We start from the raw sequence: 23,285 nt of genomic DNA, 5'->3' as shown, positions 1-23,285 counted from the left end.
CTCTCTTATCATCTGTATCACAATTACTCGCATCATCTCGCATTGGAAGTTCATCCTTCCGCCATTCACTATCATTGCACTGTCTCTTTAGGTTCCCTTTTCTTGTGCTAACATTACATTCCCAACCTATATCCCACAAAAGGTTTTTCGTAAATAGATGATGTTTAACGTCGTATAATTACTGTAGTCTGAATACACTGCGTTCAACCGCGTACTTGTGATAACGTTTGGGCATTTTTCATAACTTTTAGCCTGGATTCTCAGGCCTCAGGAGTCTGTTCGCACGCTGAAGTGAACACGAACAAGTATAGTTGCAGTAGTCTCATCTGAGTGTACCGAATGCCAATCTGGGACGATCCTTGGTCTACTCCATAACTATGTAATATTTGGGGGCTGGATATATGATGTGGAATTGCTATGCACACTGGAAAGTCTTCCTCTTTCATTCCAAGTCGTTCAGACAATTTAACATACGTGCTCAAGTGGCTTCGTGTCATCTACCAGCGGTCCAAGATCGACGCCGATGGTCCTATCAAATACTTCCATCATGAACGAGAACAATGACCTAGTGAGTGCAGCATCCCAACGTCCTTTGGAGCTCTCGTCGCGGATGAACGCATGTTGGGCTTGAACTTCGAGGAACTGAGGAAGTCGTGAACGGATTGATCAAGTGCGATTGAAGTCTAAGTATCTGGTCTAACTTACCGAAACAGTGACATTCGCGTCGTCCAATGTGGTACGGATAAGATCACGCCCCGCACGAGGAACGTGTGTGTCCTGTCGCGATAGAGATGTACAGGGGATACATGAGATATCTAGTACACAGCTAGGATCAATCGCCTACCTGCTTTCCGAATATCATCTGTCGACCAAAAAAAGACACAGCAGAAGAGCAATTGTGAGCAACAAGTGACGGAAATAGACGTGATTCGTGATGTAGGACAATGGTGAATACATACCACCAACTCGCCCTTCCCTGTGAGACCCCCATTCCGTACTCTTATTAGAGTATCATCGCTTTTGCCTTTACCCAAAGTCGCAGAGTGAACATCCGTGGCAAAGAAACACACCGAAGCGAGAACTCGTTGATCGAATGCTGCCTGTACGTATTTTAAGATTAAGTCCCAAGTCGGAAAGTTTTAGTATTTTGGATGAATCTTGAAGGCTTACCCTGAATGCCTACGAGGGACAAATTATTCAATGAGTAAAATATGAGAGATGTGAAAAGATAAAGACCTACCAAGTGCCCTCCGAGGCACATACCAGTAGCTCCGATACGTCCGTTGCAGTTTGGTAGTGTGGATAAAAGGTCGATGCTCAGTTTTGCGTCCTATCGCTTGTTCAATGATAATGGAAAAAGCTTCATTATAAGGAAGAGCAACGAACCTCATCAAATGCAGCGACCGTTTTCTCGATCTTTCACGATGAGAATATTCAGCCATTATTTAAGAGTGCTACAAGGTCGATCCACCTTGTATTTGTTACCTCTGTCGGTTCCTGTAAGCCGCCGATTTGAGAAGAGCATAGACGCGAAAATGTATGCATTGACCTTCTACATCGTAGGGGATCGCCTCCGGACCTTCGAATTCATGGTAAATCGAAGGACAAGCTGTTGCATGGTAGCATGAGAGAATTCAGCCATCAAGATTGAAAGACTCATTCACGGATACGAACCGACCACGAATCCTTGACTCGCGATTTGACTCGCGAAACGTTCAACAGGACCGGTGACTTGATAGATCTCACTATGCCAATGCCAAATGTCAACAATTGCAGGAAGCGAGTATGTGGTACCGTAGGCGGATGGAAAGCATATTACCTGAAGACAACGACACCTAGAATGACAGTGTTCAAAGTTCCAGTCAGCAAACAAGTTGGATCAAGTTGAAAAGGATAATGATCATAACATCGGAGACATCGAGCTTGATCGATAGTCAAGACTGTTTAATTTACCAGGAAATTTGGCTTGAGGGTATTTAGGAATAGAAGGGGAGATTACAAAAATTCTCAAAGCTCTTCCTCCAGAGTCAAGTTGAGTTTGGATATCATGAAAAGTCTTTGTTACAAGCATGATAGAACTGGCGGATTTTGTGAAAATGGTCCGACGGAGGAACACTTATAGGATGTGTTTTTCAAAACCGGCAGGCACGATATGCCGATCCCGGCCCGAAATGAACCGAAATTTGGAAAATCATTTACTTTGCTATCGTGCCCGCAACACGTCGCTCACGATACTCAGCTTCTGGAGAGCGCTTAATCATCCTACGCTATGGACTCTTCAGCTTTCTCAGACCTGGAGGTCATGACGGAAAGCACCATGAAATGGCTGTCCAATTTTGCGCTTGACCTCGGTCTGACACGGTTTCCCGAACATCTACACACCTTCTTATCCTCGTTATTCTTCTTCCTCGCGATACACCAAGCGTTCGCACCACTTATGAGTACATGGCTGTCGTGCAGTTTTCGCAAGATGAATAGACGGGCGAGGAACAACTGGTGAGTATATGAAGTTGCAGAATGCGAACTTTACCAGGCCTTCATCATTCAGTTACGGTTTAACCGGGCTACGTTCTGCGCAACTATCACAACAGTCTAGCTGTCTGGTCTCAACTGAGATCCTAATCACCTCCAACGTTCTTCCACAGGTCAATTCATGTCGTTTCGCAAGTTCATGCTTTAATAATCGTACCACTATCTCTGCGCGCCTTGAACTCTCCGGCATTGGACAAAGACAGAGTCTCTGGATGGGATGATGACAAATCTGGCTTGTTGCAAGCAATTGCTAGCGCGTGAGTGTCCTCAAAATTGTTCACATTGATTAAAGACCCCTATTGAACGTTGAACCATTAAATATTGCAGTTACTTCGTTTGGGATACCATAGATGCTATTATAAACTATACCGACTTTGGGTTCATTGTACACGGTACGTGCTATGTGTGTAGTTGAGCTTCTCGTCGCTGCGCTGACAAGTCATGTTTTGGTACGGACAGGATTGGCATGCTCCCTTATTTATCTACTATCGTTCGTAAGTCTATCACTTGAAGTTTCGACCCACCATTATTAAAATTGGTCCTTTTCATAGAAACCTTTCCTGTCCTACTATGCTGCAAGATGTTTACTTTGGGAATCGTACGTGTTTGTATTCGAAATCTTAGTCATGTTCTAATTCTACTTCTATCTACAGCAGCACTATCTTCTTGAACATCCATTGGTTCCTGGATAAAACCGACCGCACTGGAAGTACTTTCCAGCTAATCAATGGAATCCTTCTTCTAGTAACGTTCTTTGGAATGCGTCTTGTCTATGGAGCTTACGTCGTCAGTGTTTCTCTTGTTTTGGTCTGTATTTTCGCTGGTATATTCTTCTCTGACTTGTGCTCTGTTTGCCCTTTTTCAGTCTTACAACTTTTTCTTCACCTTGTATGACGTGCGGGACAAGGTCTCTCCGGTATATCTACTCATATACGGTGTGGGAAACATTGTTTTACAAGGTCTGAATGTATACTGGTGGGTGGTATGACAACTTGAATCCCTTTAACATAGAATCTCATCACCATGATAGGTTTATGAAAATGATCAGCGCTCTGCAGAAGCGATTCTCGCCGAATTCGTCAGTAGACCGCAAGGCTACCCAAGTCAACAGGAAACTAGATGCAAAGAAAGAATAAAAGCTGGTGTCTGAGATAGAGTTTATTTCTGGCTTCATTAGCTATGACTGTTGTTTGTATACTAATGTTATATCTATAGAAAGTCCTTTTCATGCCCTTTTGAACGCTGCTTTGACTGTACCACGTACGCGCCATTCCCAAGCTACAAGGTTCACCCTTCTGGTGACTTCGGTACGGACAAGTTCCGAGGACTGAAGTATACAATATAGATACGCAAAGATGAGTGCATCTAGAGGAGTAGGGTGCCTAGGCCATGCATTAATATGGTTGAGACCTCAGAGAGGGCAATACCGCTCACTCTGATCCCAAAAACCATTTATCTGTCCCCAGCTTTTCCGACAATGCCCTGATAGCATCTGCATACTTTTCAAAAACCGCTTTTCTAGTTGCGTGAGAGATCCTAGCGCTACCAGTAGTATTCGAAGTACTTCCGGAGGGACTAAAGAGCGTAAGAGAGTACGAAGGAATGAAAGAGAAAAAGCTAGTTTACGGAGGAGGCGGAGGAACGAGGATTGAATTGAGACTGGGACTGGCGGAAGGGAGGTGCTGAAGGTGCTAGTAGGGATTCAAGGAAGGATTGGGTGGGCTGGAAAGTATCTTCCAAGGAATTCTGAGATGATATCGAGGTAATAGATCCATTCCATACCAATGCTGCATGAACATTCCCTTCAAGCAAAGAAACCCGAGCCCTGCTCTCATCTTTAGTCGCTTCGTCCCTGTAACCCTCCCATGAATTGTCCAACGCGCTATGCGCAAGCTTCACATCGACCCATTCAACAATATGCGGAGCTGAAGGTAGCTCAGTGCTGTCATCTATCGGTCCAGTCGAAGTAGTCTTTTTCTTGTTTCTCTCTGCTGTCCACGAATATGTTGCAGACACGTGTACTTCTCTCGCTAACTTCGACCACTTGCAACTATCAGTATGAATCTTGTCACAATATAATGCTCAGCTCGCTAACTGTCTTTTGCCTTAGGTCTCGCAATGGGACCTAGAATGTGTTTCGGATTCTTAATTCCTAATGACCACATGCAGTCTGTTGGAAAGCTGAATTACGAAAAACTGTTTCCGGATGACGGACCTCCTGAAGACTATTGTGCGCGCGCTACGTATAAGGATGTCGCTACAGCACATTTCATGGCCAAGGCCAAGGAACTACCTTGGGCAACTCCAAGAATGGCCCATGTTTACGCTACCAGTGAAGGCCACATTGGACAAGTTGTGTCACTATTTGATAACTTTACGCATTATTTGGGACAACTGGGTACCCCGAGGCGTCCTGGACCCAAACAGCTTACACCAGAAATTATCGAGCAGTACCAAAAGGCAATTGGACTTGACATATCCCCGCGCTGGTACTATATGTATGATCAGGCATGAGCGCATTCAGATATATGGCTATATTATCAGTGATCAGAATGTTTACGCGCAGGGTTTAGGATATTTTTTGAATCGTGTTTACCATGATATATATACCTGACCTGTACAACAATCATGTCCTTGACTCTTGCAAATACTCTTACCAACAAGATTCTACTCACTGTTTATACGTCCCCGAAATCTTATTCGACACCATACTGTGGCATAGTTACTCTGATTTTTGGTTTCTACATTCGGAGTCATTGGTGCGCCTAAAATTAGAAGCCGACTTCGACTTCCAGATCTAGCGACCGTTTTCTCTTGGATGAACCACTCTGAGGGACGGGAATTAAAACGCTGTCCGGGAATCAAGTATTGCAACACAGTGCATTAGCAAGGGCCAGGCAATCGCAGATTGGCATTGGTGGTCGCTCGCTAGGTCGTGTTCGCGCTGCTTGAAGGGCTTTGAGACATTCTGTGGTAATGGCGCGTGAAAGCGACCATTGAGAACTACAGGATGTCATGACCACTGTTGACACAGAATTTGAGGATGGTCAGGAACAGTCGAAAGTTTAAGGAAGATACGTTGTCGGATACACTACATGTGGATCGATTGTCTGTTATTGATGTTTTCGTGTTACTTGTAGGTACAGTACACTCCCCGAAAGCCGTGTGTACGATTTCTTGAGAAAGGTTTGATGGGATGGAAGACGCTTGCATTTTCTGTTGTGGATACTGTGAGACCTGTTATATGAGCTATGGCATGAGCAGTTAAATGATGAGCATGTCTGCCATTTACTGATCTATGCCTCGGATTGGCTGCGGTGTATGTCCTTCCCATAAGACTTTCCAGTCAAGGGAGTTCAATTTTGTATCTGCTTGCCAGAATATTAATGCATTTCGTACAGATTGAAGAAAACCAGTGCCCACTGAAAGAACTCGCCGAATTCTTCAGTAGACCGCCAAGCTTCGTAAGGTAGGAAATTATATGCGAGGAAAGAGCAAAGGCCTGCGAATAGTATCTGAGACTGCATACTGTAGAGTTTGTTGACACCATTAGCAACTCTTGTTTGTATACTAATATATCTATAGAAAGTCCTTTTCATGCCCTTTTGAACGCTGCTTTGACTGTACCACGTACGCGCCATTCCCAAGCTACAAGGTTCACCCTTCTGGTGACTTCTGTACGAACAAGTTCCGAGGACTGAAGTATACAATATAGATACGCAAAGATGAGTGCATCTAGAGGAGTAGGGTGCCTAGGCCATGCATTAATATGGTTGAGACCTCAGAGAGGGCAATACCGCTCACTCTGATCCCAAAAACCATTTATCTGTCCCCAGCTTTTCCGACAACGCCTTGATAGCATCCGCATACTTTTCAAAAACCGCTTTTCTAGTTGCGGGAGAGATCCTAACGCTACCAGTAGTATTCGAAGTACTTCCGAAGGGACTAAAGAGCGTAAGAGAGTACGAAGGAATGAAAGAGAAAAGGCCAGTTAATGGAGGAGGCGGAGGAACGAGGATTGAATCGAGACTGGGACTGGCGGGAGGGGGAGCTGGAGGTGCTAGTAGAGATTCAAGGAAGGATTGGGTGGGCTGGGATAAGATCTTCCAAGGAATTTAGAGATGGTATTGAGGTAGAAGATACATTCCATACCAACGCTGCATGAACATTCCCTTCAAGCAAAGAAACCCAAGCCCTGCTCTCATCTTTAGTTGCTTCGTCCCTGTAACCCTCCCATGAATCGTCCATCGCGCTATGCGCAAGCTTCACGTCGACCCATTCAACAATATGCGGAGCCGAAAGTAGCTCAGTACTGTCATCTATCGGTCCAGTTGAGATAGCCTTCTTCTTGTTACTCTCTGCTGTCCACGAATACGTCGTAGACGCGTCGAAGGGAACGTGTAGGTTTGGCAACCGACCATCGATAGCTCCTTGTGCGTCGACGTCGAAACGAACTCGGATATTGCTGAGGCCTCTAAGCGCGAGGTAGGCTTGCCATTTGAGGCATTCGACGTCTGAGCTGAGTACTGCGTCCGCAGATGTGTGGTGCTTTGATGGATGAACCCATATCGTAGGACATTCTAAGACTTGGTTTCCTTTTGCATTGAGAGGAGGATAAGAATAGAGAGGAAAATAGGAAAAGAGAGATTTGAGAGGACCGGGAACTTGCATGCAAGAAAGGGAAATGGATTTTGTTGACACTTCGGCAATTCCGTCCTTTACTCAGAACCACCATGGACTCTGATCCTACACCAATCTCAGAGCCAAAGCTGCCAGTGTCAATGTCCTCACAAACCCTCATTCTCGCTTCATTATTCGTTGCAATAATTTCAATCGCCAGTATGTCTCTCTTCAAGGTTCATACCTGGTAGCGCCTCACAAATGAAATCCAGTCTTCATTTTCGTTTCCCGAAGGAAAAGCCGAGCCAAGCGCGACCTTGTGGTGCTCATAGGGCCTTCAAATTCAGGAAAAACAGCTATATTCTCTTCTGTAAGTGATAATAATAACAATTCAGGGCTCTCGAGTGCTCGAGCAGCAGATTTACTGCGGGTCCTGTCTAGCTGGTATATGGTCACGCAGTTCCAACAATTTCTTCAATGCAAGCCAGCTCATCTTTCCTTGATTTACCGGGGAAAAGAGATCCCATCCAAATCGTCGACGTCCCCGGTCATCCTAGGCTTCGAGATCAATTCAAGGATTTCCTATCTTCCGCTAAAGCCCTGGCTTTTGTCGTAGATGCAAATACAGCGTCTCGTAACACCGCGGTCGTTGCGGAGTGCGTATATATACCTTGTCATTCCGCTCCAATTTTCATTCATTCGTCATTAGACATCTACATACAGTACTCGACGCAATCATGGCAATACCGCCATCACAACCTCTTCCTACCCTCCTCATCCTTGCGCACAAATGTGACCTCATCAAAACTTCCTCTTTATCTGCTGATACATCAGCACTCGCCGTTACGCGTGTCCAGACCATCCTCGAGCGTGAGTTGGAAAGGAGAAAATTGTCACAGTCTGGCGGGATGGGTGTGGAAGCCCTTGGCGATGAGAATAATAACGAAAAGTCAAATATGGGTGGGTTGGACTGTCGTGGACCTGGGGGAACATTCAAATTTGAGAATTGGGAAGGTGGAGAGGTGGTTTTTCTTGGGACTTCCGTCCAGAGTTCACGGTCAGATGAAAAGTCTGTCAAGGGAAGTATTGCGCCTTTATTGGATTGGATTGAAGAGAATATGTAGAAACTTCATGTATACATCCTTCTTAATCGTGTGTCCTGTTCACTGCACTGCAACAGATCTATCCGCTGATTGGAATCGTATTTGATATTATTCCCGTTGGCCAACCCTGGCCAACCTCTATCGTTTCGGACACTCAAGCAAAACTCTTTGGCTCAGTATGGCAATACTGAGCGAGCCTGCTCTCTTAAACAATTGCACTCTTGAAGAATGAAATATCTATTCTCATCATCGTAGTGACTAGACTTGAAATAGTCACTGCTGCTGAGACGATGTGCGGAATCGCACACCTTCGAGCGCCAGTTTTCAAAGTGTCACATCCGAAGCTTCGAGTCTAAGAGCTAAGTGACCTTCCATAGCTTCACTACAGTAGCATGCAAGGACTTCGCAACAATGTCTCAATGCCATATTATTTGAAATATTCTTGTCCGGACGTTGGTAAAGATCACATAATTTACCAATTTACTCTTGTAAGAGCTTGTAAGTCCTCTATGAAAATCAATGCGTTTACAATTTGAGCAGTCTAAATCAGCACCTTTTTCATTGAACAGTCAAGGTATGCTGATATTTAACATCCGAACACCTTGACCCTGTTTGCCGAACCTTTAGGTAAGGCTCCTTACAAAAATGTATTGTATGATTCGTAGGGGGGATGCTACACTGCTGGACAGAATTCGACGATTTTCTTATGGATGCGCCCTCTCAAGAATTTTGAATAAATTCTTAAGAAATTCCTGAGATAGAGGAGCGCCCAAACGTGTAGAAATTCTCAAAAGTAACAATTCTCAAGAATCATGAAGAGACTCTTAAGAATATCTTCTAATTTTTGAATATACCTCGCGCGCGCATGTCACGGAATCCCGGAACCCGGTATAATAATGATATCAGAATTATCAGACCACTTTTATTTTCGGAAAATTTTGCTCGTAAAATGTACCTACAGTACTACATGCCATGTTTACTACATAGTGTTATTAGGAGTATAGTCAAATTATTACAAATCTTAATGGGCAAGATCTTGACTCTTGAACTGAGTTGAATATTGACTCTTGAAGTTTGAGGCTCGGGGGCAAAGGTTGAGGCAGCTTTGAATTTGACGACATTGAGTCCAAGTCACTTGTTGGTGAATCAGAAAATATTGGCACCACTTGTGTGTGTGTGATCAAGGCCTGTTGCAGCATGTTGTCATCAAGAGCTTGAAAGATGTTGAGGACTGAAAGTGTGCACGTTCGCTCAAAGTCAAGCTGGTGGAAGTTGGGAAGGAAGGAAGACCAGCACAAAACTGCCAGCGCAAGGTTGTGTAATCACCGTCAGCTGACAAGAAATGCGACTTGGGACATTTCATGAGAGTGGCTAGTCAATATTCCTAAGAGTTTTGGGTTTTGTCATGATGTCTCTCAATAATTTCTCAAGAATCAAGGATAGTATATAATTTTTGGCAATATTCTCAAGATTTGCACTCTTATAGATTTTGAAAACTTGATTCTGACGAATTGCTCAAAGTTTGGTGCAGCAGTGTAGGGGAAGTTGGACTTGTCCATTTCCCACGGGTCATGTGGTATTATGTATAATGAAGTCAGTGCAGATGCTCGGATCTTGACATTAGATCCGAAATGGAGTCACATTGACTAAATTGATTGTAAGTTACATTCAGTCAAATTGACTCATGTATTTCAATATAAATAAAGCTGTTGCGTTGTTTTCTTTCCCCCCATTCTTTCCCCCCACCTCATATGTCTAAGTCAAATCCTTTTACTGCTTCCTCAGCATATCAAGCAATGCCCTTCAATGGGATTGCATCACCCGTTGTCGGGATCAATGAACCTGTTAATGATAATGATAATACTCTAAATGCTTCTGTGTTGCCATCTATATCTTTGTCACATTCAGCTTCCTCTTCATACAATGCATCTAATTTTGCATGTCTTACTGTTGCTCAAAAACAGTTGGTTTTCCATGCCCTGATTCAGTCATCCTCAATTCTTTGTAATGATCTGCGCAAAATGGCATCTTTACACCTAAATTTGAGTACACGCAATACTTACAATCAACATAAAAATAAAAGTGATTTGCTAACTGACTATGCTCAACATCAATGTTCTAATTATTGTCTGATCTATCATGCCCAGATAGAGATTGTCAAGTTTTTTAGTGTTCCTAGCATTTCTCAGTTTGAATTTTTGGAGTGTGCCAAGGCCCTTGGACTTCGAAACTATAATCAGAAATCTTCCAATAAACGTAAATCTGAGCACATCTCCTCTTCACACAAAAGGAAGAAAGTTGCTCATAGTCCAACTCCAGTTCTCAATAGTACAAATTCAGATCCTGTTATTGACAGTGAAATCTGGCCTGAAATTTTAACTTTGGATGAAAAATTGGCCATTTTGCAAGAATCATATGATGCTGGCTGTAATACCTCTATCAAAAAGGTTGAATGTTCATTTTGTGGAACTCTTGAGACTGTAGACAAAATTTGTTCCATTCTTTGCACAGATTTGGATATTTCTTTACTGAATACAGCTGTGCAGGAGCTTCGTTCAAAGACAAAACAAGCTAAAATCAAAGCTTTTCAACAGCACACAATTAGTAATGGCTGCTACCAGCTCTGTATACAATGTAAACGTGAAGTGAGATTCAAAACATCTACTGACAATACCTCAGTACGTGATAAATCACAGCGTACTTTTGTCCAATTGCCACTGCGTAGTTATGCAAATGGAACTTGGACTGGTGATCTTCCAGATGCATTAAATGGTCTAACATTTCTTGAAGAACAATGCATTGCACGGGCTCGAGCTACTAAATGTATGTTCAAACTAGAGCTTGGCCCATCAGGACAGTATGCTTCTCGGGGAAATGTATGTATTTTTCCACAAGATCCAGGTCCTTTGGCAACCTGCCTCCCTCCTCCATTATTACAAATTCATGATGAAATTTGTGTTATTTTGGTAGGGTCTCCTGATGCAGAGATTACAATTGAAACTCTCATGCAAACACCTCTTCTTGTTCGAAGATCAAGAATTATTGAGGCTCTTGAATGGCTTCAGATGAATAATCCATTGTATTATGATCTCAATCTTGATACAATGTATAACAATGCAAGCCAATACCCAGAAAATGGCATTCCAATTCCTTTGAAGAGTGTTATCCGAATATCCTCCAATTCTGAAGGCTCCTCATATACTGCACAAGCAAACTTTGAACAATTTAATGAAAATGTTTCATCCTCTGGTATGCTGTCTTCAACAGTTGTAGATGCTGACCATATTGATTCTACTTATCAGATGCGCAAGCTTAGTGCACTACAACATCTCAAGAGGGGCAATAAACCTTTCATCAAATTTCCATCTGGATCTACTCCTTTATCCACATATAAGAATCCAAAACTTTATGCATATTTGTGGCCAACACTTTTTCCTTATGGTGTTGGAATGATGGAAAACAATGATATACACTCCAACAGTTCTGTTGGATTCCGGCATATAGATATGCGGGCTCATACTGCATATCTGTTGCAGAGCAAACCAAATTCTCGATTTCAAACACATTTATCATTTATTTTTGTCATAGGAAATATTTTGCAACGTCGCCAAACTTCTTTCAATGCAAAATTGGCTGTAAAGCGAACTTGGTTTCCACATGTCGAAATGTTACTTTGCAAGCTATCCAACAACACAATCACTGAGTTTTCAGAGAAGTTAAAGAAAAATCCATTTGTACATCCAGAAACTGAGGGTGAGAAGGCTGCTAAGCAACTCATGAAATATATCAACTATATTGGTGAAAATATTCCAGGCTCAATGTCAGAAGTTCAGAACATGAGAGAGGAATTATTTTCAGTTGTTATTGCAGGACGTGATATTGATTTAAACCAGATATTTCATAACCTGAAGCCCCATACTGAGAATCTTGAACGTTCAACTTGCATTGCACAGAATCCCATTGCTGCTGCCCAATTTTTTGATATCTCAGTTAAAAATTTATTGCATATTCTACTAGGAACAAAACGTCAGAACAGAAAGGGTGTATTTGGTGAAGTTGCAGTATACTATGGTGTAGTGGAAGCACAAGGCCGTGGTTCATTACACATTCATCTGCTTATCTGGCTAGAGCATGGCTTATCCCCCAATGAAATCAAGTGCAAGTGCAAGTCTGATCCAAAATGGGCTCAATATCTTACTGATTGGTATGATGATGTATTTTCTCAAAATATTCCTACACAGACTCAAAAATATATCCAAGCAAAGGGAATGTATAAACGACAACCAGTAATGAGCCAGCCAATGAATCCTCAGATTCCTGAATATTGGAATTCCTTTAACCAAGATCTCCGGAATATACTTGAAAATGCTGGTATGATACATGAGCATACTGATACTTGCTTTAAACATTTGCCTATTAAGCTGAGATCCTTGCGAGATGATAATAAAGATTGTCGTTTTCAACTTCCTCGGGATATTGTAGAAAAAACCCACTTTGATGAAGATGGATACCTTGTTCTCAAATGTAATAATGGTAATGTAAATGGTCATAATCCAATTATAACAGTTGCTGAACGTTGCAATACTGATGCAAAGCCAATTGGATCGGGATCAGTGGCAATGGCCATGTTTCAATATTTTGGAAACTATACTATCAAAAATACTATGGATACAGCCTTTGTTTTTTCTGCTCTATGTGCAGCTATCAAATTGCTCACTGAAAACCCCCCTATGGATATTGATGGGAACTTAGATACATATGAGCATAGCCGTCAATTTCTTATTAAAACTGTTAACAAACTCATTGGTAAACGTGAGCTCAGTGGTCAGCAAATTGCCAGTAAATTAATTGGGACACCAAGCTGTTATACAAATTGTAGGTATCCAATATTTTATTGGTCAGGAATGCTTCGAGAAATTGCATCTGATATTTTTGATATTGCAAATTGGAACAATGATAATGAGTCTGATATGACAATCAATGACTCTGGTAATGAAGACCTGCATACATCACAGCAAAATCTCCAACAAAGGGAATTTGATGATTCATTTGTGTTTCTCACTGAAAAGACTGTGCAAAGTGGCAAATTTTCATTGAAGAATCATTCACACAATTCACTATTTAATGATATTTTTTTCCGACCTAAAATCCTTTCTAACATTTGTGCTTGGGATCTGATGTGTGGCTATTCAAAGGAGGAATTACCTGAATCAAAGAAACAAATCAAAACCTACCTACGATTTCAATCAGGACACCCACAGTACATAACTCATTGCTTCAAAAAAATGAATATAGGTGACGATCCACGGGTTCCAGTACTCAAAGGCTATCCAATTCCCCGGAGTGACAAGATTGAACATCATGAAAAATATATGATAGCTATGCTTGCACTATTTAAACCATGGTCTCACAATGAGCAAAGTCCATTAAAGACACCTGAGGAGACTTGGGATACTGCCTTCAATACTTGGAAGAATACAGACTTATTCAAAAGTCATATCAAGATCATTAACAATATGCAGTTACTGTATGAATCCAAAGATGCTAAGTTAGATTATTCTGCTCAAAGACAGAAAAGATTTGCAGAGCTTTCCCACAAAGTAACATCAGAAGAAGATGATGGTGAAAGTCATATATATGATCCTGAATGGGAGAATGCCATGCAAGCACAAGTACCAGTTACAATTGATAATGATATATTACAGGAAATAGATACTTGCAATGATATATCACAAGAAGCACTTGACATTATTGAAGCAACAGCCCAGAGAGGATTTTACAAGGGAGAGTTTGATTCATCTTCACAAAAGCAACTGCAAAACTCATATCTCAACTGTACACATGTTGCCACTTTGCTTGACAAAGAAGCAGCTGAAAATTCAATCAATAATATCATGAGAGAAAAAGAGTGTCTTATTAAAAGGCGCTTGGAAGATGCTATTAGGAAACCTAATTCCCAACTACATCATCGCTTACCAACTAGTCATATACCTTCTCCTTTTGCTACTGAGTTGAACAGGGAGATTGAACATGCTCAAGAGCTTTTTATGAAATTTCATCCAAATTCATCTGCATGGGATGAACTCAAATTTTACCAGCAGCTGGCAATTGCACTGATTCACAAATATAAACTGAATGATAAGCAAACTCTGGCTTTCTTATTACTAGCTGATGCTGTAGGGCAGCAGTCACTTATAGATAAGCCTTTAGATCCTTTGCGAATGCTAGTTACTGGTCCAGGTGGAACTGGAAAGTCCTGCATTTTTGCTGCATGGTCTGATTTTCATGAAGGAATTAATTGTAAGGATGAATTCCGGCTCACAGCTCCTACAGGTGTTGTGGCAAGTCAAATTGGTGGTTGCACAATACATTCAGAGGCTGCATTGCGGGTTGCTCGATCAACAATGAAGGCTGATACTGCAGGTGGACAAAAAATACGAAGTCAGTTAGAAAAGCAGTTTGCCCCTATACGTACATTGGTAGTGGATGAGATATACTTCATGAGTCCAGAGAATGTTAGCCTTCTTTCTGAATATTGTTCTATTGCAAAAGGCATAACTGAGCATCCATTTGGAAAACTAAACATTGTGACCTGTGGTGATCCAGCTCAACTACCACCACCAAGAGCAAAACCTTTGTTTGACCATGAACTTGTGAAATGCTATGAATCAACACGTCTGAATGCATTGAATAACAAAACACAGTATGAAGTTAAGGGAATACAAGCTTGGCATCAAATAGATAAAGTTGTTGTTCTCTCAGAAATAATGCGTCAAAAAGGAGATAATGTGTTAATTGCCATTCTCAGCCGATTACGCACTGGTACTTGTATCCAGGCAGATAAAGATATTCTGGATAAATATGTGCTGAGTAATGAAGCATGCTCTAATGAGACAAAGAGCCTCATTGACATCACACAATGGATAACAAATCCTGAAAATGCATGTCCTTTAATTACTTATACAAATGCAGCAAGAGATGCACACAATTTTGAGTCAGCAAAAGCATTTGCCAGAGTAACAGGTCAAGAATTCCATATTTGTCATTCAACTGACACACGTGGACGTGGCAAAAATAAAAAAGTCATCAAAGGTATTGCAGCTGAAGCTGCATGGAAAATTCCTGTGAAAGATGCTCAGGATCTGGGGGGTAAGGTACCATATATTCCAGGAATGCCAGTCTTTGCAACTGAAAATATTGCAACTGAACTAGGTTTGTCAAATGGTAGTCTAGGTACATTGGTTTCATTAACATATGAAATACATGATGATAGGTATTATGCAGTGTCAGCCACTGTAGATTTTCCTGGATACAAGAGCAATGATCCAGTGCACCCAAACCGTGTCATTCTGAAGCCAATCACTCAAAGTTTCAAATTTCATTTGCCAAATTCTGAGAAATTGTACTCAGCAACTCGAAAGCAGCTTCCTTTGATTCCTGCTTTTGCCTTTACATCACATAATGCCCAGGGCCGTTCAATGAATGTAGCCTGCATAGACTTTGCTAGTTGCCACTCAATCCAAAGTGCATATGTGATGCTTTCTCGTGTCCGTTCATTGAAAGGTCTCTGTATCTTACGGCCATTTAGTATCAACAAAATTAGAAATCACATTTCAGAAGAACTACGATCTGAGTTAAAGAGAACTGAGAACCTGGCTGCAAAAACAGCACAGGCTGCAGAAAATGACTTGTCATGGTATTACTCAAGGTTTCCAGCACAGGCTAAGTAGAGTGTCAACAGCTAATAACAGCTGTTGATAATTCTTATGTAGCTACTATTTTCATATTTCTTGAGTTTCATTTTTCATTAACCATCATTCCACTTCCTGTCCTAATGGCCAATGGTTGCCAAGGGCAAGTTTATCCCAGAACATGCCTCTGCCTGACATCTGGCTTGGTCACCCAGTTGTATTTGCTGAAGGGGGCAGCAAAAAGTGGGACAGGCATGCTTCTCATAGTGGATCAAACTCTGCACCGAATGCATCAGAAGCAAAAGGGACATTTTCACTTCTCTGGGAATCTTTGTTTTTACTTACTCTATGTTGTTTTCTTGTAATAGTAAGTTTGTAATTGAAAATGTTCGGCACCCGCCGCTTGCGGCCTTACCCCCCAGTCATATTTTTTTTAACCGATGTAGAGCTTTTTGTGATCACCTTGCTTGTCATGTCGGAATTTCAATAAATTACTCATAAGCGCTGGTTGTCCATGATAAGTGACATAATGGAAACGGCCATCATAAGGCGAGCTAATCAAACAGTCGTATGCCAGATATCAGCCCGGATCTGTAATGCCGAGCATCTTATTAGCGCTGAGAAAGGGCAGCGAGAGTTATAAGCGCACATAATGCATCCCCAAAATAATATACAAGAAAATGTATACACCTGTCTATTTGATATCTATTATCTATTGATGATTTGATGATTTTGCTCTGATATCTATTATCTATTGTTGATTTGATGATTTTGCTCCGTTGCAACCTATTACAAGTAGATAACGTGATCAATGAAGGTTTTAAGAGAAAAATGGTAACTTACTTACTGAGGGAATCGAACCGTAGACTACAAATTACAATGACCAAACACAGACAGAAATACCACTGCACCAAGCTACCTTATTTACAAGAAAGCCTTCATTGATTGAATCACATAATTTGGTGTATCAAGACCATCAAGATGCGACAAAACGAGTTATTTATTGAAAGGGCACATTTATCTACCTGTATTGTTCACTTCTTCCTGCTCCGAGTTTGTGCACTACGACTACCAACCTGATTGCGACGACCACGACCACGACCAAGACCACCCTGGGGAGCAGCTTCATTGGGATGTTCTTCAAGCATCTCAGCTTCAACAAGATTTATACCAGATTGTGAAGAAGATGTCGGACTGGTGCTCAAATTGAGATCTTGATTCATTACCTGTGTAGATCCATGAGAGGTCGTAGGTACCCCTGATACTACTACTGGCTCTGTTCAAACATATTGAATAATACGGAGATGAAACGATGCATACCAGTTGCAGCGCTAGTGGTGTTGAGTGTCACAGTCATCATTGCAGTATTTAGTTCATCCATGTAAGCGATCTCATTCACAACTGTAGGGTCAGTGGGGCCAGAAATGGGAAGTCCCTTGAAGACACGAGTTTGCCAAAAAATAATAAGACGTTTGTAATAGTCGGTCTTCCGTATTTCATTCTCGCGAAGATATTTCCGAATGTGATAGAAAATTTCACGGTAATTGGTTTGCGAAGTCTTCCCTTTCTCAACGAAGGTTTGATCTTCAGAAAAAAGATACCGGATCTGAGAACGTTCAAGTAGACATTCAAAAAAACTGTATAGGTTACTCACAAAGACTGCGATACATGCAATCATAGAATTGTTCAATGATTCTATACCCCATTTTCGGCCAAGTAGTTTGTCGCTGAAGGAGAATGATGATGCAGTTAAGGATTCCTTTCCAAATAGTATTGCACGGAGAACCTAAAGATTTATAATTCTAGCCAGATAAATCCCACTCAGAACTAACGTACCTTTGGTAAATATTCATTCATGAATAGGAAATTATTATCTTTTACAAGCCCAGGATAAAAGATTGGTAAAAAGATTCCGGGTGCTTCCTGTTCTGGGAAAAGCAGGAGGGATTGAACAAGTATTGACTCTTTGCGCTGAGTTGCTGCGTTAAGTGGCCAGAGCTCTCCTGGCAGATTGAGATCCGAGAAAATTACTGGAGCACAGGAACGGATGGTGTGAAGGGCTGTACTTGTTTCGCTCTGGACTTCATGTACAAACTAAACAAGGAATTAGCGGCGATGCATCAATTGGTAAGGCACATACTGCATCGCGGAAAGGTGCATAGCCTGATGCTTGCTCTTTCATCTCTGCTTCATTGCTTAAGTATGTATATAGCTCGGCTATCGAACCTGCCTTGTACTCGCTGAAGTTTGAGAAACGAGCATCTGACATCGATGTATAGATAGCATTTTGTGGAGCTGGCTTCATGAAAATACCGCTGTCAATGAATGGCTCAACTACAATTGCATACTTTTTGCCATAAAGAACAATCTTGTCATGGCTCAAAAGTGAATCTACTGCCTTTCTTGGCCGCCCCTTGGTTCCCGTTCGTTTGGCCAATTTGAGTTCTGATTCGAGGTCTGATATGCGCAGACGCAGTCGTTTATTTCGGTTCAATAACTCCTGTTGTTTTTCTTGACTGCTATTTAGAGCCTATAAGAGGATAAGTGGCATTATTAGCAGTGGGAGCGTTGGGATGGAAATGTTTACCTTTCGAAAGTCCTCAAGTGTCATTTGTGTAGATGGGAGAGGAATAGGTGTAAATTCTTCATCAGCTGAGATATCGGAAAATTCGCCTTCATTGTCTGTATCGTTTGGCATCAATGTTGTGGAAGAAAATGTGAAATGAATTGACGGATCCCAAACCTGCCTTATTATCACCGCACATGGCAAAACTATTTGTGATTCTAGAGATTTCTCACTTCGCTATGTAGTATTAAGGGCTTAACAGTAGCTTGAACAGGAATAAACATTGTGAGATATGGACAATATGTACTATTGATGCTGAAAGGAAAGTGTACAATGGTGCATGTTAGCTTGCAAAATATCAAGCTGACGTATACCCAGGGAAGGATGAGATTACTCGAAGAAACATATCATTATCCAAGACATCCCAAACAAATGCTTCCCGCTCTGATAGTTTGAGAACCACCACACCACGGATGATGGATCGCACAGAAATAAATTCTGTACCGTTGTCCTGCTGTAGGCGAAGGAGGCCATGATATTTGTCGGATCGAGGCCGTCGTGTTGTAGGGACAGCTTTATATGACTGTACAAGTGCAATAGGATATAGGTTATCACCAACGGTGCAGGTGAAAATGTAACGGAGTTGTGCAAAAATAGGTCCGTCTATGGAGTCAAAGATGACGAAGTCGTAGCGTGGTTCTTTGTTGAAGAAAGGATTACATCGAAGATAATCGACAGAAACCTTCCAAGTATCGAGTGAAAGATAGTTCACCTTCAGATACTGGTAGGGCGTGACCTATGAAACACAAAAGTTTAACATGGAATCGAAACAGAGTATTATGCACAAACCATATCATGTTTAGTATACTTGATGTCTTGATTTCCTGGAAGCTCAATGTCTGATGCACGAAGCAGTCCAGACATAAACTTCGACAATCGCCTAAAAAAGTGCTCAAAAAGTCGCTCAGATTCTTCGAGGATACCCATAGTAACCGCAGGAAGCCTTGATCCAATCTCGAAGTGTGAGTTCCTGGTAGGTTTCTCGGCATCTTCAGGAATGATATCATCCATCTCTGGGCATCGAAGTGAATCAAGTACATTAAGCTGGCTGCGAATTAAGCCCGCAACAACACACTGGTGGTCAATGCGCACAATCTATGTTATTCAGTATCAGTTCAAAAGACTCTCGAGCAATGCTTACTTGATTTGCAACATCTTTGAAATTTGTTTGTCGTAGGTATATCTTGCGGATTGGACCATGTAACTTCTCATTTGGACGGGTACTGGTACTTCGAAGATTTCCCTTCTCTTCGATATCATCAAATAGATGCTGATGGTAGTGCAGCTTGATGAAGTTCCACGACTTCGCTTCATCCAAATTTGAATCAGTTTTCGAGTATTTCTATTGATCGACAAGAATTAGAAAGAGAAAAAAGTCCGGTACCAGCACAGACACAACCTTGATAGCAGTGAACATCTTGTTTATGGCAAGCCGCCCAGCAGCGATAGTTTCGTCAGTTTGGTTTTCGAGCGCTGAATACATGATAACATTGACATAGGTACGGGTGAGTTTCAATAGCTCGTATCCAGCCTTATCGTTATCCTCGCGTAAAAGGTCATATGCAACATACAAAAAAACCTGCATTTGTTCAGATAATAAATGGATGCATAGACTCAGTAACTGACCTTTGAAATATCACGATGTTTTGAACCATCGTTAAAGGTGATTTTGAATACTCCATCTGGAAAATGGTGAAGTTTGCACCATCGCGGAAACAATTTGAAACTAGATATATCAATACAAGAACTGTTAACATATGCAAAAAATACTTACCGGTCATCCAACAGAGTTGATGTGTCTCGAGCAGTAGAGAGCGCCGAGATGTGAGCTTTGAGTAGGGGAAATATATGATCACCCCAGAGACCACTATCTTGGAAGTGTAAGTCATCAAAAGATGAACCAGCGTAGGGATCTCCATTAGCAAGCTTCATAAAAACATTCTGCTCAATCATAGGATGTCAGCTTTGCATGTAAATGTAAGTAGTAAAGTACATGCCGATACTGGCCGCATGCTAAATTTCTTCAAAATTTTCTCCTTCTCAGTCTTGCTAGGTTTGGCGTTTGCAATCTGTAGTTGTTCATGGGCATGTGCAGCCGTTCGTAGCTCTGCATTGGTCGGTTCCGAAAGTTTGTCATTGGGGATGAAGCATTTTGGACAGGGACAAAGACCATGCAAACCTCGTATCAATGCCATAATACATCTGATAGTGATTGATAGTGAGTAAGATCCTGCTGACTCGGAGTATAATGACTTACTGTTCTTCGTAGTCTGATGATTCAAGAAGGAGTAGAGGATAGATGAGCCGCCAGATTTGATCACCGCAAAACATACTATAACCCGTCTGAGAGTACTCAATGAGCGACTCGAGTATTTTGAGGACAGATTCATGCCAGACAATAGCTTTGAAATTGACGAAATCTGTTTTGTTGCTCCGATTCGAATCCTCGGAAACCTGAAGCATATCTCAAGAGAGTGGCCATACAAGATTCAGATTTTACTTACGACTGGTAACCATCCAACGACCCGACCACCACCCTCACCGACACCATTCCGAATGTCAGTTGGTAGGTTTGCCAATCGCGCTACCACTGGATAACCTTTTGCCGTACCAAACGAAGACAACTTATTCTTGTCAGCATAGAAAATGATGAATAGAGGGACCGCGTTTGCAGGAAGAGTATCCTTGAACGGTCAATTGTACGTGAGAACAAGAATAGATGAGATAAAATAGTACCTGAAGTTTCCACCACCTATCAGCAGTCCATGGCTCATTCCGGAAACGGGTCCAAATTCCACGATTTGCATCATATTTGAACAGACGCTGAGCATGCCACTCCATTTTCGATACGATGTCCTTGTCCATTAGAAGTTCCTGTAGCCAGTCCCATAACGGTCGGAAATGGACATCAAAGTCGTGAATAGTTTCGCGATATTGAACATGGATGACGTCTTGAGTGAACTGCAAGCCTTGTGTCAATTCGGCAATGTTATGCAATGGAATTACAAACCTTTGTTGACTTCTCAGCGGCAAGATCCCATGTATCCTGTACTTCCTTGTAGTCCTTCAATGTACATTTATCGAAGCCTTGCTGGACATGATTCAACAGCATAATCAATTTCTCAGTTTGTTTGTCGTTCATTGAGCACTCCAGAGCTAATGTCGCCACTTCAAAATCCATGCGAGTACGGAATGGCAGCCATGGCCTAAGGCGAGAATCATTCGAAGGTACATGGTCATGGTCTGCAGTGTGGATATCGAATCGCTCTATTACTGGAGGTTTGCCACTATTCGGATGGTACTCTATCTTGATATCGTTCTGCTCGATGTTGAATTGGGAATTGAATGTGGTATTTGCACCAGTATTGTCTGCAAAGTCCATGGCTCAGGAAGCGTGATTATTCAGTTGCAGGAAAAGTATGCTGACCAGATATAACTTGTTCATCTAAATATACAGTTTGTGAAGGTTCGAACCCGCAAATAGGTTCCAAAGAACCTGGATGGTCCGCGGACAACAATCCTAGTGAAATGGCCCTTTGAATCATCTGGACTTTAGAAAAATTAAAGGTTACTCACTACCAATCTCCTCATTCTGTTTTCGGAGCCTGTATGCTTCAGACTGTTCACGATCCTCCCTATCTTGCTTACACTTTTTCTCGTGGCTTTTCAGACCTCGAGGCAGACAAGGAAGCCCACAAATGCTGCACTCCTTCATTGACAGGTTTGAGGACTCTCAGAGACAAGGTTATGAGGTCAGAACATCTTCGTTATTGGCAAGGATATGGCTCGAGGGCAGCGGATGGCACTGGTGACAGCGCGCAGTAATCAACGTGTTTATACATCTTCTCAGGCAGTTATCAGACCGTTATCAGACCGTTATCATGCTATCAGACCAATAATCATGCTATTATCAGACCGATATCATATTATCAGACCGTTATCATATTATTATCAGACCGTTATCAGGTATCTTTGATTATAAGGCCAAAATCAAATCTCCGACACAAGGTCTATCTGCCACCGACAATTGAAGCAGTTCGTGCCGCAGTTGAGCATGTATGTTGGGACCTGAAAGATGGTGAACTATGCCTGATCAGGGTGAAGCCAGAGGAAACTCTGGTGGAGGCTCGTAGCGATTCTGATGTGCAAATCAATTGTTGAATTTGGGTATAGGGGCAAAAGACTAATTGAACCATCTAGTAGCTGGTTCCTGCCAAAGTTTCCCTCAGGATAGCAGAAACTCATTGTCAGATTTATGTGGTAAAGCGAATGATTAGAGGCCTTGGGGTTGTAACAACCTTAACCTATTCTCAAACTTTAAATATGTAAGAACGAGCCGTCTCTTAATTGGACCGCTTGGTGATTGAAGAGTTTCTAGTGGGCCATTTTTGGTAAGCAGAACTGGTGATGCGGGATGAACCAAATGCGAGGTTAAGGTGCCGGAACTCACGCTCATCAGACACCACAAAAGGTGTTAGTTCATCTAGACAGCAGGACAGTGGCCATGGAAGTCAGAATCTGCTAAGGAGTGTGTAACAACTCACCTGCCAAATGAACTAGCCCTGAAAATGGATGGTGCTTAAGCGTGATACCCATACCTTGCCATCAGTGTTGAAGTGACGCACTGACGAGTAGGCAGGCATGGAGGTTGGTGAAGAAGCCTTGGCAGTGATGCTGGGTGGAACAGCCTCTAGTGCAGATCTTTGTCATGAA

At 41.9% G+C, this 23,285-nt stretch overlaps 7 protein-coding genes across 7 annotated transcripts; 2 read left to right on the top strand and 5 right to left on the bottom strand.

Annotated features, from left to right (window-relative positions):
- Positions 1 to 228: 228 nt before the first annotated feature.
- On the bottom strand, positions 229 to 2,107 carry C8R40DRAFT_1112774 (dienelactone hydrolase). Its single transcript, XM_046228428.1, has 12 exons — positions 1,954 to 2,107; positions 1,820 to 1,835; positions 1,675 to 1,745; positions 1,550 to 1,609; positions 1,472 to 1,497; positions 1,387 to 1,416; positions 1,241 to 1,330; positions 1,171 to 1,179; positions 960 to 1,100; positions 845 to 862; positions 706 to 777; positions 229 to 642 (listed from the first exon to the last, which is right to left on the bottom strand). Exons 1-12 carry the CDS (start codon positions 2,069 to 2,071, stop codon positions 466 to 468), a joined length of 828 nt encoding a protein of 275 aa, XP_046084701.1. The 5' UTR covers positions 2,072 to 2,107; the 3' UTR covers positions 229 to 465.
- Positions 2,108 to 2,200: 93 nt separating this feature from the next.
- On the top strand, positions 2,201 to 3,772 carry C8R40DRAFT_1112771 (DUF887-domain-containing protein). The gene is made up of 8 exons (XM_046228427.1): positions 2,201 to 2,496; positions 2,646 to 2,789; positions 2,860 to 2,924; positions 2,992 to 3,026; positions 3,084 to 3,130; positions 3,186 to 3,318; positions 3,398 to 3,507; positions 3,563 to 3,772. The coding sequence occupies exons 1-8, from the start codon at positions 2,270 to 2,272 to the stop codon at positions 3,666 to 3,668; spliced, it is 867 nt and encodes a 288-aa protein (XP_046084700.1). The 5' UTR covers positions 2,201 to 2,269; the 3' UTR covers positions 3,669 to 3,772.
- Positions 3,773 to 5,269: 1,497 nt separating this feature from the next.
- Positions 5,270 to 5,984, bottom strand: C8R40DRAFT_372825 (uncharacterized protein). The gene is made up of 3 exons (XM_046234865.1): positions 5,825 to 5,984; positions 5,628 to 5,769; positions 5,270 to 5,554 (listed from the first exon to the last, which is right to left on the bottom strand). The coding sequence occupies exons 1-3, from the start codon at positions 5,864 to 5,866 to the stop codon at positions 5,394 to 5,396; spliced, it is 345 nt and encodes a 114-aa protein (XP_046084699.1). The 5' UTR covers positions 5,867 to 5,984; the 3' UTR covers positions 5,270 to 5,393.
- On the bottom strand, positions 5,899 to 7,228 carry C8R40DRAFT_1112764 (uncharacterized protein). The gene is made up of 3 exons (XM_046228426.1): positions 6,685 to 7,228; positions 6,337 to 6,635; positions 5,899 to 6,284 (listed from the first exon to the last, which is right to left on the bottom strand). The coding sequence occupies exons 1-3, from the start codon at positions 7,201 to 7,203 to the stop codon at positions 6,128 to 6,130; spliced, it is 975 nt and encodes a 324-aa protein (XP_046084698.1). The 5' UTR covers positions 7,204 to 7,228; the 3' UTR covers positions 5,899 to 6,127.
- A 37-nt stretch (positions 7,229 to 7,265) lies between these two features.
- Positions 7,266 to 8,276, top strand: C8R40DRAFT_1049641 (signal recognition particle receptor beta subunit-domain-containing protein; the record flags this gene model as incomplete). The annotated part of the gene is made up of 4 exons (XM_046224577.1): positions 7,266 to 7,371; positions 7,425 to 7,522; positions 7,594 to 7,808; positions 7,862 to 8,276. 4 exons carry the CDS (start codon positions 7,266 to 7,268, stop codon positions 8,274 to 8,276), a joined length of 834 nt encoding a protein of 277 aa, XP_046084697.1.
- A 9,497-nt stretch (positions 8,277 to 17,773) lies between these two features.
- On the bottom strand, positions 17,774 to 18,461 carry C8R40DRAFT_1049748 (uncharacterized protein; the record flags this gene model as incomplete). Its single annotated transcript, XM_046224585.1, has 2 exons — positions 17,774 to 18,040; positions 18,087 to 18,461. Coding segments are annotated over 2 exons (642 nt in total), but the record flags the coding sequence as incomplete, so codon positions are not given.
- Positions 18,462 to 18,870: 409 nt separating this feature from the next.
- On the bottom strand, positions 18,871 to 21,954 carry C8R40DRAFT_1161546 (uncharacterized protein; the record flags this gene model as incomplete). Its single annotated transcript, XM_046230136.1, has 11 exons — positions 18,871 to 19,308; positions 19,362 to 19,667; positions 19,714 to 19,875; positions 19,957 to 20,151; positions 20,199 to 20,298; positions 20,347 to 20,513; positions 20,576 to 20,774; positions 20,830 to 21,026; positions 21,077 to 21,256; positions 21,309 to 21,533; positions 21,583 to 21,954. 11 exons carry the CDS (start codon positions 21,952 to 21,954, stop codon positions 18,871 to 18,873), a joined length of 2,541 nt encoding a protein of 846 aa, XP_046084695.1.
- Positions 21,955 to 23,285: the final 1,331 nt, after the last annotated feature.

Source organism: Lentinula edodes (assembly GCF_021015755.1).
Source record: "Lentinula edodes strain Le(Bin) 0899 ss11 chromosome Unknown C8R40scaffold_25, whole genome shotgun sequence".
Classification (NCBI taxonomy): Eukaryota; Fungi; Basidiomycota; class Agaricomycetes; order Agaricales; family Omphalotaceae; genus Lentinula; species Lentinula edodes.
Note: the sequence above shows the minus strand (reverse complement) of the source record. Positions and strands in the feature narration are given on the sequence as shown.